This window comes from Leptosomus discolor, chromosome 2, assembly GCF_034619465.1.
Source record: "Leptosomus discolor isolate bLepDis1 chromosome 2, bLepDis1.hap2, whole genome shotgun sequence".
NCBI lineage: Eukaryota > Metazoa > Chordata > Aves > Leptosomiformes > Leptosomidae > Leptosomus > Leptosomus discolor.
In genome coordinates this window covers 15,965,240-15,981,890 of record NC_141392.1, presented here as the reverse complement: position 1 = coordinate 15,981,890, position 16,651 = coordinate 15,965,240, and the positions used below count along the sequence as shown (strand labels likewise).

General features: G+C 38.1%; 1 protein-coding gene across 1 annotated transcript in view; it reads right to left on the bottom strand.

The window, feature by feature from the left end:
• Positions 1 to 16,651, bottom strand: part of DISP1 (dispatched RND transporter family member 1) — a 94,737-nt gene that overhangs the window by 52,906 nt on the left and 25,180 nt on the right. The window contains exon 2 of the mRNA XM_086460640.1: positions 5,449 to 5,456. Coding sequence (XP_086316766.1) covers positions 5,449 to 5,456 — 8 coding nt within the window. The remainder of the gene's footprint in view (positions 1 to 5,448; positions 5,457 to 16,651) is intronic.

The window sequence follows — 16,651 nt, the reverse complement described above, 5'->3', positions numbered from 1 at the left end:
CCGTATCAGACACAGAGAGAGGCACACAGCAGCTGCCGAAGACTTCTGGCAGCCCTGCGGCAGCAGCAGCTGCACAGCCGTTCTGTGGCTAGAAGGAAAGTTTGGTCCCTTTGCAACTCCCTCCCTTTCAGCTCACTTAATTGGACCGTGTACCTGTTCCAGGGCACGGGCACTGCTAATTTTAATAAAGCTAAGAAATCAGTTTACTACCAAGCCATTGAGCCTTAATAGAAGTGTTCAGATATTAAAACCTGAATATTCTTTTTACAATTTAAAATCTTATTTAACAGAACAGCCTTGTTTAGTCTACAGTATTTAACTAGTCATCATCCAGATACTATTTTCATATGAGCAACACATGCATAAGATACTGACCTTCCCAACAAGAACTCACAGCCCAATCAGCTATTAAAAGCAAATGAGCAGCCACAGAAAGATTGCTCCATTTGTCAGAAGATAGTAATCTTTGCATAAGTCCTTTCCAAAACAACTTATGTATAAACTTACCAGCAAAAAAAAAAAAAAAAAAAAAATCTTTCCCAAAGAGTTTGCTTTAGAGAGAAAGACAAGAAGAAAAAATAATCTAACCTTGAGGAAAGCATCCCAATCAATTTTGGATGACTTGTTCTTCATGCTTCCATCACATATCCACTACATTATTTTTTTATCTCAGTGAACAAAAAGATATCACATGGATCTGGTCATAGTACTCAAAGCCAAATGAATACAAAGGTATTGCTAGGCTTTAGAAAAGACTGCAATATCCACCAGTGAAGTTCTTCCCACCCTTCTGGTACAACCAAGTGCAAGATGTCGGGCAGGACCAGCCGTATTTGTGCATGGCTAGTGGAAACAGGTGACCCGGAGCTCCTTGGTTACTGGCATGTAAGCCAAGGGTGAGAGTAAGCTGCGCATTTCAAGGGGAAGGGGGCAGGGAAGAAGGGAGAGAAGGGAACCTGGTATGCTCGGCCTGAGGTCAGAGGACAAGGAATTTCACAGCTAGGCACTAATTTTAAGAGGCAAGTGCCTGTCACACAAACATGTGCTAAGACACTCACTCACACACTTCCTCCTCATAGATTAGTTTCAATTCCAATAAATTTTCCAAATTCAGCTCACCACATACCTGCACAAGCACATTTGCTGGCATAAGGATGGCAACCGTAACAGACAAGAACCAGCAGGAGTTGGGAGATGTGCTTCTTTCAGTGACCCTAATAATTCAGGTCCACTTAGAACTATGTATGCATATAATGTGTGTATTGTAGTGTACACTGTAAAAGAAATAGCTTTAGAGTTGATACTTAGCACGAAATAGAAACTTTTTAAAAATTCTGCTTAACAAAAGCACATAGGACAGAATATAACTAAAAAGCAAATTGAAGGGATAAGCATAAGCAAGACAAGTTAAGTTTTACGGAAAAAAAAAGTTATTGCTGAACTAGCTTCGAATTCTCACAAAATAAGAAATCAGAAACAAAGGGCCATGTTTGAAATGCTTACAAACTGAAATTCCAGTCCCTTGCATACAGGAATTTCTTTCATTAGGACAAGATGGAGAACTTGGTGATTAGCATTCTAATTCAATACTAAAACATAGTTGGGCACAATTGGTAAAGCCACTGAAGAGATTTTCCCAGGTTTCTTGCTTTCTTGTTGAATGACTGTGCTTTTCCTTTCAGAGCTAACCAAGCCAACAGTTCAACAATGTCATTATCTTCTATGACTTTCTTCACAAGTGCTGCATTACTACCCTACTTGTGTGGCTACTGTAAACACTGAGCAGAAGCATCCATACTCTTCAGATTATCAATCAGTGCGTTCCTGAAATGGTCAGGCTTCTTGTACACAGAACATGTCTAAAAGATACCAGCCATCATGAGCTAGTTTGCAAGGCTGCAGGTAAACACATGGGTGACAGCAACGAAAGCTGTATTCCATTAAAATGGCATGGGTGAAACATGTGTGGGCCTTCAGATGGAGGTAATTCAAGAAAAACGGTGCTGTGTATTACTGAATTCTGTATAGTACTTAGCAAAAGCCTCATGACTTCAAAAATAAAACAGCCAGGTCCTGTTAAATTTACTACACTTACCCCCCTTATATTTAAAGATAGAAAGAAATACTTCCCTCAGGGAAGGGAGGCCCAGCCTATAATTTCTGGATTAAACCCATTACTATTAGCTGCAGAATGAAATTATTAGTGACAGGTTCACTGAATTACCTCTTTACAGAGGTCACAAGAGCTTCCTAGAAACCTAAAACTGCCATTGTAAATTTAGCTAATAACAAGTGAGTTTTTTAAAGCATCAAAATTAGACGCAAACATAATAAAGAACCTGTTTTAATACCCTAATTTAGTCATGCACTGACGTACAATACATTTGCATTTTCTTCACTTCAAAGTTATAAACTATGAAACACACAAGTGCTGGCATGCACCACTGTTGCATCAACATTTTGTACCCAGAGACATGGATGTAGAATATCTATTGATTTTCAATATGCTCATTTCTCTTAAAAGTGTAACACAAATTGAGAATAATTTCTCTGACAAGTACAAAACTGTAGTTTCATCAGCACATTTCAAATAAGACTAAACAGAGGCTTAAAATAGGATTAAACAGAAGTTTTCACCCTGTTATGAAATGAATCAATTTTGCAAATATCAAGAATCTGGAAAAAAACCAAGCAACCCCACAGGCACAGAAATGTTACTTTCATTCTGTATTTATTACTGTCATTTTAAAGCTTTGCTCAGTTATTTACAAAGGACCTCAGACAGAAACTGCTCAATCCACCACTTCGAAGGCTATGCTTAATTCTATTTAAGCTTTCAATACTGCTAATAAACGCTGTGTACTGTTTCATGTAAAATATATATACAGTCCTCGAAGCACAGCTTGTTTCCCCCCTCCCAGGTAAGTGACCTCATCACTGGATTACAGTCCTGTTTGCCTTGCTTGCGCTCTCCCTCGCTCTGGTCCTGTAAGTTTTGCATTCCTAGCTGTACAAGGGATGCCCTTGATCCCAGTCTAGTAAACAGCTAAGTAGTTGAGTCCACTACTTCATAAGAAACCTGAGCTTGAAATCCTTCAGATGGATTTCAGCATAAAATTCAAGTCTTCCTTTTCTTGGAGTTATCACACAGTTGCCCAGCAATTATGTCAAAGCATTACAAGGCATTTGGAGACACCTTATTGCTGTTGCAGTGGAACGTGGACACTGGGGCAATGGTAGAAACAGCAGTGGGCACAGTCTCTGATCTACAACACACCAGTATGTCTTGCTGCTTGGACTGCAAGGGGACTGGAGTGTTACATTTGCTTAGACCAAGCTCTTCACTCCTCCCCCACGCAATGAGCGCCTTCTTCACTGTTGTCCCTCCTAAATTCTGATCTACTTTGTCAGATGTCACTTCGAGGACTTCTAGACGCAATGATGCTCTATCCTAGCTAAAAGCATTTTGAAATTGCTATTTTTAAATAGGGTAAAATAAACATCTTCAACTCTGCTGGTTCATAAGGAACTGACCGGTAAAGTGGTGCTATAGCTAAATTACTGGGGAAGAAATGGAACCCCCCCACAAAACAGTCATGGTAAATCTTACACTAAAATGACTGTCACCTGTCACAACTGAGCCATGTTCATGAGTATTGAACAGGAACCTACTAAAGTTCTCATAGTCCTACAAGCCTTAAATAGATTTAAAACGTGCTCTGTTATGATTTATTTTACCAGTAGAAAGCTATTGTGCAAAGATACTTGAATCCCACTGATTCCGGTCATGAGTTCCCTGGAACTATGACAAAATGCAACAGTTGTCATCTAGACCCTGAATCTGAAGTAGACTGACATAATTTGGAATTAAGAGACTAAACTACTATAGAGTGCAGATTTCATGGTGATACTCAGTTTACAAATTCAGTTCCTTTTGTATTTTTTTTCTGTTTAATATTTTAAGGGGTTTTGTTTTAACAACTAATACATCTCATTCAGTAACTAGAGATATCCAGTAACAGACAACGATGCAAAAGGCTGGAAAAAGTGCTTGATTAATCAACTGTGAGATTCAATATCACCTTTGTGCAGGGCACATCTGCTTCTGAACAAGGCAGGCAAGGAACCTCTTCTCTGCTGTGCCAGTTTCTGTATCATTGTGGTACAGAGTAAGACCACATTGTTCAATTACCTCCTGGCACTGGGTTTAGCTCTTCAGATGTCTAGGTTGAACAAATGACCTTATTAAAATAAGAATTTCTTTGAATTGTTTCACTTTCTAGAATTTGCAGAGTACTCTCAATAAGATTAAGCCAAGAGGGGACAGGCACTTAAATCCTGAAGTCCTTGTCATCCTGCAAATGAAACTTCAAGATAATAACTATCCATATAAGAAGGTAACCAAAATACCAAGAAATTCACAAGAAAATTCAGGCATTGAAGTCCTGAAGTGGTCTAAATTACTCTCCAAATATTATTACACTATATTTCACTAATACTAATAATTTGAATTATTTCAGTATGGTTCCAAAGTTCTGTGTGTCTAGCTTCCCTTGCAGCAACTGGCATCTAAATCTGAAGAGCAACTTCTGCTAGCCTTTAAGACTAGGTGATCTGAAATTCAACAAACTCTGTCAGGGGCTGCACTGAATTATCTACCATCTGGAAACCATAAAAATCAAAATTATATGAAGGGTAACGAAAAAATACTATTAAAACTATGATGGTGATGGTAAAGTTTGACAATTTTCCAACAGAGCTAAGTGGAAACCTGCCTTTTCTAATGACCCATACAACTTGGAGCATGCTGAGTGAGAGCTAAGAGCCCTGAGGCATCAGATAAGCAACCCAGCAGGGTCTCCTACCTGTGGAGATAAACGCCCTGGAGATAAACTCTATTTCCTTCTACAAAGAAATGCAGAATTGTTTAACTTTTAAATTGGATCACAAAAAAAAAAATCAAATTTCAAAACACTGAAATTCTTTGCAAAAGTACAGTTCCCTTTCTCCAGCCAACTCTATATGGTCTCTTTCTGAGAAATGTAGCACTGTTCAAAAATTAAGTTAAAGGACTATTTGGAGCTGTCTTGCATAAACACAAGCCAAGTATCAGCTTAAGTTACTATAACGGTCTTTATATAGGCTCATAAGTCACACGGCAAATTTTGGCAGAAACAGACTGCAGCCTTTAGAACACAGATATTTTGAACGTATTTGAATATAGTGCCAAAAATCTCAAAGATAAGTGAAATACACCAGGAAAACTGGTTTTAATATCCAAAGAGTTACTCAACCCAAACTGAATTTATCAAGATAAAGAATACATTTTTCTTGCTGTTCTGAGGACAGACAACTCTTTCTGCTCAGTATCTTACAGCTGTTGCAAACAACAGATGCTGGAAATTCTCTAAGTGATTCTACAAAAAAATCTTTTATAGCGCAAAATACTTTGCAACCTAAACACAAGAGTTTCTATAATGAAATAAATTTCTATGCTGTGGTCTTATTTTCACTCTACCTCATATCTTCGTTCAACCTACAGCCTCTAAACTTTACATTCAAAAGTTCTCACACCAGCAGCAGTCTTCCATAAAAAGACTTGTTCACTTCACAGTGCTAGTCTTTGCTCAGTGAAATATTAGTTCTTATGACCTGTCGGAAAGTAACTCAACAACATACTCCGGTCTGACAGAAAAAGCAAAATCCTGAATAAGAACTAAAGAGGCTACCTTTTCAAAACTGAGACTTCTTGTCTGTGAAATTGGGTGGTTTATTCTTATTCCTTAATCCAAAAGTGAAAATCGTGACCTTTCACCAATTTACTAAAAAGCTTTTCTTTTTTCCACCCACAGTTTAAGCCAAATGTGTCTCAGCACTGGATCCCAAACTTTAATTTCCTTCTACTTCTGCTATTGTTATGCCAGCACTTCTAAATATTTACCCTTCCCAGATTCCTAAAATGGAAGGAGCTGGGGTTCTTTTGTAGTGCAGATGATTTGCACAGACCCCAAGTAGTGGAGAAATTCTCACGCTTTCATGGGAGGGAACTGGATTTAGGGGACACTTTGTTCATGACAGGGTAAAGTAATCTTTAATAAATTTAAATTGAAGGGTCTTTCTAACACAGAGGGATTATGTATACCTTCCTCATGTACAATGATAAACACTAAAGGTATTATAAACATTCCTTAGAGAACTGTAGACTTACGTTTTTCATAAAAATGTAGATGTGATTACCTCGCATCTATATCTGAAAACATTTAGCACTAAGCTGCTGAAAAGTTATTTTACTGCATACATCACTTCAATTTATCTTCCAAAAAATTAAACTGTCATTATAGATAAGGATTCAGAAAAAGTAAAAGCTTAATCAAAAAAAAACCTAAGGAAAGATAAACAAAATGCAAGCATTAAACAACATGAAAAAGGAAAATAAGTGCCAGTTTTATGGCTAATGAATATTTTGGAGTCTCCACAAGGACAGCTTAGCCACTGCTACCAAAGGGGGAAACCAGCTTGGTCTTTGCTGGCATCACATGCATTCAGCAGAGTCATCTACAAAAGAAATGCTCCATATCCTATTTATTTATTAAATCAAACCCATAGGCTAACAAGTCAAGCTACAGTAAATTTAAAAGAGATGTAAACATAGAAGATACTATGGCGTTATCTGAGACAAAAGCAGTTTTCCTATTCTTCTTTTTGTAAGCACACACAGAGTTAAATTCTCCTGCTTAACAGAAATCTGTTGCTAAGGCATTTATTCCTTCTGTTGCAATAGAACAGACAGAAGGCTAATTAAAACCTGCTAAAGCCATTGATCATGCAATCTTAGCTGAAGCTGTGATTGAAAGTATCACTATATGATACTCTTTATTTTGAAGTTGTCAAATTACGCACTCTAACGAGAAGAAAATCCTTCCAGAAAATCTTTTTGAGCACTGAGCCTCTTTTGTTATCAAAGCAAACATTTCTTTGTGTGTATATTCCATCTGATAAAGTTGGATTTCCCTTCCCCCCTTATGGCTGCTGAAAACTTGGGGATAAGAATCTAAATGAGATCATCCTCCCCCACATATTCCAGAATTCCTTAAGAATCTGTACAAGTGTGTATGTAGTAATTGACAGAGGAATATAATGAAACTTAAAATAAAATCAGTTTTCTGCACAGTGGGGAGATACAGTTGCTCAGTATCCAACTCAGGATACTAGACCAGCAAATCAGAAGAGAGGAAAGAAAGCAGAGGCTGTTAAAATCTGCTTTTCAGTCTAAGGCAGCAAAATAATTATGAACAAGTCACAATTTCCACAAAGCCAGAAAAAAATACTTCAAAGGTATGGTTGTTACTACCAAACCCATTTCGCACAGCTCTGCCAGCCTATCAATAATCACGTCTCCTTATGCTACAGATACAGCACCATATCTCTTTCTTTTATATGGACCTTTGCTTCTTTCTCATCTCCTGCTTCTATTTTCATATTTATGTCCTCTGTTCTTGAATTTTCCTAATCACAAAGTCTTCTAAATCATCAGAACCAAAACCTCAGAAAATTAATTTCTAGAAGCAGCAGTCTAGATAGGAAAAGGAGAAATCTCTCCATGTGGCCTGCAGTCAGTCTTACTGTGTAGAATACTTATCTGCACAAACACTATTTATCATTGCAAGAAGTTTAGATGTGCAGGACAGTTTTAACACATAACCAAGAAGTTTCTGTGGGCATACAGATTCTACAGACTCCATTAACCAGTTTCACTTTCTAATCATTGCAGTGACCTGCATCGCATTTGCACCTTCTGCAACACTTTAGAGTCAGGCACCATAAAGCTCATCGATGAGACATCTCTCAAGTTCTCCAATTTAGGCTAAGATTATTTCAAAAGTTATCTATCCTCCCAAGGGAAACAGTTGGAAGACAAAATCAGAAATGTTGTTCATGATATTGGTAAGAAGCTGTAATATTCAAAGTTGTCATTAAAATTATTTTGTTTTTACAGATTGACTTTATCAAGAAAATATTTCAGAAAATCCTTTCTAAATGATTCTTACTCAACTGGTAAGTTACAACACAGCTACATTTCACCACTTCCAGATCAAGTCAGTCAACTACTTTAAACTATCAAAAGACCACTAAACAAACACTAGCTATTTATCCCCAAAGCCCCTATCTTTATAAAAGAAAATACTGAAAACCAGTGCTAGAACTTTAAATCCTTGAAAACAGAACTTTAAAAATAACAGCAGATACTGACAAAGTGTAGGCATCTACTTTTCTTACACTTTTTTTTATATTTATAAAAGCAGCTTTAGAAGCCATAAGGAAAAAAATTTTAAAAAGAACAATTCTTTACCTCTACCATCTAAAACTCAGCTGAATAGTCAGAAGCCTGCCCTATAGGCTTACTGAAGGGATAAAGGCACATTACCCAACCCACCTGCAATGGGATCTGTGATCAGTTGAAGAGTACTAGATTTCAAAATGACTGATAAACATGAAACATTTTAAATGCTCTGTCTCCTCTGATTATCTAAACTCTGCAAGTATCATGAATCTGGTTCACAAAGCAGGTAAGGCAAGGTGTGTTGTATGTTACCAACTATAGCTTGGAAATTCTTAAATATTGGTAGAAACATGTTGAAGTAACTATTTTATAAGATTAGCCTTACATTCTTTTAACCAGAAAAAATGAGAAGCAAAAAGGAGAACAAGCCTAAACACCATCAACAGCCATACTATATGTAATAGAGTGATGTGTTTACTATGGCCTGGTCCTGCGGTGTAAACACAACACATTGGTTAACTTGTATTTCCCTTTGCCTGAAACCAGAAATTAAGACATTATTGCCATCTTTCAGTCAGGAAAAAAAAAAATCATAGAATCATTAGGTTGGAAAAGACCTCTAACATAATCAAGTCCAACCCAACACCACCATGCCCACTAAACCATGTCCCAAAGTGCCACATCTACACATTTTCTGAACACCTCCAGGGATGGTGACGCCACCACTTCCCTGGGCAGCCTATTCCAGTCTTCAATCCCTCTTTCAGTAAAGAATTTTCTCCTAATGTTCAATCTAAACCTCCTCTGTTGCAACTTGAGGCCATTTCCTCTTGTCCTCTCGCTTGTTACTTGGAAGAGATCGACCCTCACCTCACTACAACCCCCTTTCAGGTAGTTGTGGAGACCAATAAGGTCTCCCCTCAGCCTCCCCTTCTCCAGACTAAACAACCCCAGTTCCCTCAGCTGCTCCTCATAAGACCTGTTCTCCAGGCCCTTCACCAGCTTCGTTGCCCTGCTCTGGGCCTGCTCCAGCACCTCAATGTCTTTCTTGTGGAGGGGCCTCTGAATTTATCTAGTTCATGAGCAGCTATAGAAGGTAGCTTTTCTTATCAAAGCTATCCAGAGAAAAAACATGCTTCCCAATAGCACTACTGGATTTGAAATGATAATGAAAATACTAACCAGCTATTATGAATATTATGATTTTCAGGGTTATAATGTGATTTTGGTATTATTAGGCTTAAGAGAGATACTGAACAACTGAAAAGATTTCCAAAGGTAAGTTTAATTACGATAATATTACCTACCTGTTTGAGGAATCAAGTTACACAGCTGCTGGCTTCAAAACTAATAATTATCAGAAAATTTTAAAGAGTTTAAAAAATCTGAACTTTTCATAATCTCCTAACTGCAGCAACCAAAGATTAAATACTAGTGAAGACTGGATCAAACTTTCTAAGAATCTTTGCTGTATCAAATTATGTACTTTCCCATTTATCTGGTTTAAAAGGGTATACTTTAACCAAATCTGACTTTAAAAGCAGAGAGACAAGGCAGCCGGCTAAACCGGAAAACTGTAATAGTATCAAAGTTATGTGGATATGCGTCAAAGAAATATGTTACTGACACTGAATAGCAAGGTAAGCATGCTGACCTTAAGCTGGCAAAGCAGTTTCAAAAAGCAATAGTTTTAAAGAACAGCCAAGGTTAATTTGCATAGTAAGGAACAGTCTTAAAATGGGAAATGTTTATTTTTATATATATACACACACATAAACACACACACATATATATAGTTAACATTTCTGGATATATTGTAAGTAACAGCCAGACAACAGGCCACAGATATAGGCCTTTCAAAACAGTTAATGTCTGACATTCTCAGGAGTCTTGCCCTCTCCAATGCAGACTGTACGAAGCCAACTCTGGAGAGTGGAGGCAAAATGGAACAGAAGGAGAAAAGGGACCTGGAAAGAGGTAGCCCAGTTCTAGGCAGGACGATGCCACTCTGAAAGGTGCTGCATAAGGAGAAAAGAAATTTGAAATAGCTCTGTGTTACTCTTCAACAGAAGATTTTAGTGATACTGAAAATAATTCTCAAAGGGAAACTGAAAAAAAAATAAACTTCAAGCTAGATAACAAAAGAGAACATGTTCACAAGAAAAGATACAAATACTTATTGCACTTCTCTTCCATTCATTTACCACAAAACACAACACTTCCTATGTCCAGATTTCCTACAATCTAAATTTTAATCAGTGCTTTCATTGTCACTAACAGCTAGAAAAGATGTCACTTTCTGGTCCTGGATTAGTTACCTTGAACACGGATGAGCTGATAACTGTAACAGCAGCCTTCCCAATACAGTAGAATTAAAACCATGAACTTCCCAGAGCCTGCACAAAGCAACCCTGTCCTTCCTTACCCAGCCAACAGTGTGACTCATGAGAAACAGCTGACTGCAGGCCGAATGAAGTCTCTGCTGGAAACCAGGCTCAAGTGTTACATTTGATGTACTTCAGGCAAGTGAAAAACTTCATTATAACATTCCAAACAGGTTTCCAGGAACAGCGGCACACTGAATTAGGGGCTAAAGGAAGAGGAGTTGTCAGTTGTAACTGCATCAGAAAGAAAAACAGGAACACATTTCCTGGGGTTTTTTAAATTACACTTCAAGAGCTATTGTTACTAATAGCTGCTCCAAGCTGTAAAAACTGCAATGTCGGAGGGCAAAAGTCAAAGAAACCCTACTGATTTTCCCCGGATTACTCACAGAATTAATAAGATCATTTGGGAGGCAGCCTTAAGGTTATCAGAAATCTCTCGTCACATGCCCACAGTACACTTTTGCAGCATTTCTGTTTACAAGTCTTTAATGAACTGCAGCGCTGAAGCGGAAATCCTCTTGCCTGCTAGTAGGCTGTGCTGGAATGCAATTGGGGTATCTGCACATTTGCATTTCCAACAGCAAAGTTAGGAAAAAATGAAGCAGATAAGCCCTTAGCAGTTTTTCAGTATACAGTTCTAAAATATCTTTATAAAAGTGTATTCACCACTGAAGAAATAAATATCAAAACTTATATACCAATATTATTACCGATAATATAAGCAAGTTACCTTAATTATTTGTGACAATCAAACAGAACATTGCCTTTAAGTGCCATAGAAAATGTTCCTTTTTAAAATATTTTTTAAAGCAATAGTCTCAGGCAGGTAGAAACAATCCAAACAATGAGAGTTCCGTAGTCGAGTTGAGCACTGCTGTTTCAATACATGAAAAATCCTAAATATCAACAGAACAGAATGGAGGCAATGCTGCAAACAGATTCTTGTCAAAGAAGGAACCATAGGGTTTTAGCTACAGGCATGTCTTCTCTACACTATGTTTAGGCACTTAGAGAGTATTAGCCCAACTGCTGCCACTACTTGTACACAAGTATCTCATATTCCGAGCACCTAGTGCAATGAAGATCCCCACATTACTATCTATGCAGAACAAAACAGGCATCAAGCTGGATATCACTCTTCAGCGTCAAAAACGTGGCTTGCCAGCCAGCAGCTCAGACATCTGCAGTGAATTTGTGATGGGAGGCTAGCAGGAGACAAACCAGAATTGGTAGGCCAGCTACAGGATAGCCTCTCAACACGGCCACAAGAACCAGTCAGAGATCAGACAAATAAAACCAAAAATACACATGACAAAGCAGGACCTCAACTTGCCCTTAATGTGAAGGGCTCAGTCAAACACCCAGCATTGCTGGAAGCGTGCATTTCAAAGTATTACGCATTTGAAAGTAAATCCTTTCTTTCCGGCCTTTTGGACAAGTGTTCTGAAAAGAAAATGAAAGGACTTGAAGAGGGTAAATCGGCCTAGGAACCAGAGTAACGGCCTAGGAACCAGAGTAACACAGGAGAGCAGACAGACCGAACACCACCATCACACCATCATCACGTTGGAACCCAAAGATCTGGCCAAGATATGGGCTGGGAATAACACAAATAAAACACCCAAAACTTGCTTCCCTCCCTAAAAGGAAAAGCCAAAAAGAAGCAAAAATCCCCAAAGCAGCCTGTCACAGGTAAGAAGTTGACTTAACTTTGTTACCAATTTGAGAGAAATCACTGTATTTGTGGAACGATTGTGGAAGGTCGTTGGAGACTTAAGATCAGCAGGCATTCACTGTCACAGCTTGGAAGAATGTTTTGCAATATTTGACTTCCATTCCCACATCCCAGGCAATCTAAAATGGATTCCAAGCAAGCAGAAAAATTAAAAGGCTTTAGCCAGTTCTGTCTGTTTTACTTGAAAAGTTAAATGCCAAACAAATCCAGCACATCAGGAGACGGAGGTAGCACAGAGATACATGCAAATATGCATATACTTAGCTTCCAAAATGGAAAGCTAAGTCTGAATATGGAACAAGGTTGTTAGTCTCAACTGCTGAACATGGAAATTCACTACCCTGAGAAGGGTTAACATGGCAAACTTACTGACCATTTACATGTGCAAACCTGTGCATGTTTTTCACACATTAGAAGTAGCCTTAAAGCAGAGAGACATTCCAAGACATAAATATTATTGTATGACATGAAGTTTTAAGAAATCTCATGACACTGCTGTTGTCTGCTATCTCGGCACTGCTGATTCACTGTTTGCATGCATGTTTTGTAAAGACTGCTGTCACATGCAACATTCTGCATCCAAGTTCAGCATCTTGTTTGTGTTGGAGTGAACTTTTGTCTGCTCTTGACTGATTATGCTTTTTGCACAGGAAAAGCTTAAGAGAAGTTTTAGAAATTCCTTTTCAGGGCAGATTCTCCCTCCCCTTCCCCTCATAAAACTCATTGTTTGGGGAAGCGGGGCAGAAACATGGCTTTTAATAAACTCTCAGAACAGAGAAACATGGGCACGTGTTAATTTTGATAAGTCAAGTTACCAGTTATCTACATACTTTGTCCCAAAAAATGTACTAACAAAGTTATCTGGCACTTCCCCTGTACTGCTACCCCACCCAGCTAGGAAAGCTGCATGTCCTGCCTCGGAATCAACTCATTCATTTCAGCCCACTCCTAACAGCAGCTCCTGGCCCCATTCTTCCATTTGTAACACGTTCTCTCCATCATCTGCAACATGAATTGAATTTGCCATCTGAACAGGCTGACAACAGCAGCTTGCCTGCCTGCAGAACATTGCTGCTTTCAGCTACCTTCAACTTCTGACAACCGTTCAGTACCGACGTTCTTAATCTGGATATCGCTTTACGAGTTAACTAATGGGACAGATGTACACTGGCTAGTGATATCGATGACAGCAGGGATAACCAACTGCTTGTCTGCTTCATATGTCATGTAGCTTACAAAAGAAAACCACTGTATTGGAGAAGTCACTTAAAGGGGTAAGATGCAAGGATAATTCCCATTACCTGGAAGCGACAGTCACATCAATTTCCTCACCTGTCAATCTTTAAAAACAAACAAAAAGTTTTTAGACTATGAAAAGCAGGTATCTGTCCTGGAGCTACTGGGACTGCCATCACCGCAGTGTAAGGTAGAAACAGACATTTACCTTTCCTGAAAGCCTTATGGCTGGTAGCATCTGGAGGCATCCATTAGCTTTCTTACAGGGTTTTTTGTAGACTTGAATTGTATTTGAGGAGTTACTACCTGGGTGCCTAGAAATGGCCTAACTTTTCTCTGAAAGGAGGAGAGTTTAGGGTTGTAATCATTCTTTTCACATACTTTGCTGGTTATTCAACCAAACCAGTCATGTCAACGGAGTCTCAACAGAGAAGTCCCATACTTTTTTACTATTTTCAAGCCAATCACAGAGCTACAAGCGTTAACTTCATCTTACTGTTATCCAGGGAGTCCAACTCCTACTAGCCCAGTATCTGCACAAGTCCTTAAAATTTCTCTGCAAATCCTTCTATCAAACAAGTTAACACAGGTTTTTTTCCTTTGGTGCTGCTTCACTGGTAACTCTCACAACTAAAAAAAAAAAAATCTAACTTCTATATTTCCTGGATGATGACTTCTTCTCAGAACTATGTTTAACTTGGGACTTTTAGACCAAGATGCAATTTTTACATAACAAGATTAGTAGTAATTATCGTCATGTTCTCATTTTCTCCAAAGGGTAACTGGTATGGATTTAATATTTCAGTCTCATAAAAAACAAAATTAAAGAGCACAGCATCTACCCTCTGTATTTCAGTTTAGACATTTACCAACAAAACAGAGTGATTATCAACAAGTAGCTATTTAAGTATTTATAATCCTGAGTATTAAAAATAAGGGAAATTTTAAATGGCTTTTTAACCTGAAAACAAAGCTCAAGAACTTCTAAGATGCCAAAACACTAAATATACTGCACGCAGAATGGTTCAAAAAGTAACTATACAGCTTAGAGATTAGGAGTAAGAAATTAAGTTCTCTAACATGATAGTTGATAGTCACATTCAGATAGTATCCACTAAGAAAAAAGTTATCAGACAGCTTTTTCACTGCTCATGTAAATTGAATAGATGGCTTAATTTCAGAAGTGACTGTCTCAACAAGTCAAGAATTTCTAGGCACACAGGAGCCTATTTCCATCGCAGTAAACCATCATGATTTTTTTTTTTTTTTTAAATAGAAATCTCATTTCTCCACAGCAAAAAGCTTTTACTCACTAGAATCCTCAGGAGTGATGCGAAGGGAGCAGACTTGCCTTCAAGAATGGCCTGAAGTTACTTCAGCATACCTTGAAGATTACCACTAGGTCAGAAGACTCCCAAGCATATTCCAATCAAGGCCTCTACTACACATTTTGGGCTGGGTGCAGAAAGCTACATGAATAAGCAGTTTGAGGAACTGTAAACATCATGCTGATCTTTCCTACTACATGAATATAAAGTATCTTACTCGGTACCTAAGGTGTAATCAAATCTGTAAAATTTGAATAATCAAAAGGTAAATATTTGTGTGCAACCCAATGGCAGATTTCTAATACTCTTAAAACATGATTTATGTCAGGAATATGATCTCTTTGCATGTTCTTTACTTGAGGTGGAAAATTAACTAGTACAAACTATCTGTGCTGATGGGCCAAGATCACATCTCCGCAAAGGATACTTAAGAGAGATCAGAACAAAGTTTCCTATTATTCACATCAGAATATCATGCCACTTAACACTTTCTAAATTATATTTTCTACAAAATCCAATTTTTCTTAAAGTTTGGAAAAGAGTTAAAAAGCAGTTGTAGTATCTGGATTGAAAATAAACAGTCTGAACCGATTAGCCTCACAAGGGCAGGAAGGAATCTCAGTGTAAATTTCTAAGTGGAGCTCTGCTTGGAATTTCAACAAGGTAATTAAGTATAGACCACTTCAAAGGGAGACGTGTCTATACTGATCACTGAAACATACAGAACTGCAGAAGGGGAAAGTCAGTACTTCAAACAGCATTTGAATAAAACACAGACTTTTTAAAAAATCTGTACTCTACAAGAAACACAACAGACTGACCAAATATTTGAGCAGGTCTGCTTCTAATTTTTTTCAGTTAACATTATTTATGCCCATATTCAAACATCTCTTTGCAAGCAGCAGAACTTAGCTGTTGGCTCCAAATACCTCAGCATAATTAGAATGGTTTGAAACATTAGTTATGCCATGGTTCCTAATCTTTCAGCACAGACTGCATGGTACTGCAAATCCAGTTTGTCTTCTCTCTACCTGACCTTAAGTAGTACCGCACCTGAACTCATCCTGTTCGAATTCAGAAGTGTGTGTCTAATGTCCCTCCTCCAGCTCATGTCATACCTGATACAACTTTTGTTGATAGATGATGTGTGCCAACATCTCAGCTTCTTTCTTCTGTCTGCTAATTTTCTACTTTCAAACTCCAAGCTTTTGCAGACAATCAAGGGAAGACACTGCTCTGTGCCATATATATATTACATTGCCTGGATTGCCTTGAACATTGATTATTCCTAATAAACTCTTCCTTCATGCTCAATGACTCCTTCAAAAGATTTCCAAGTCAAAACTCCTCTCCACAAAAGCTAAGCTGACAGTGTATTAATTTTATCCTGTTTGTCCTGTGCAGAAGTGGGACTTAGCCCCTTATTTCCTTTCAGTCTGCAAGCACAAGTGAAACAAGTGTTTGAAACAAGTGTTTTATCACAGTATCAAAGAAAAGAATTGGCTGCTGGGCTTCAAGTCAGCTGATGTTGCAAAACAGTAGCTAACAAGCAGTAGGGCAACTGACCACTATTCTGGCAAAAAGGAATTGCAGCTATTACACAAGATCCAGATTTTTAGAAGAAAAAGGGGAAATTCACTTGTCTTTATCACTTTTCACTTTGTTGTTTTGGGGTTTTTTAATG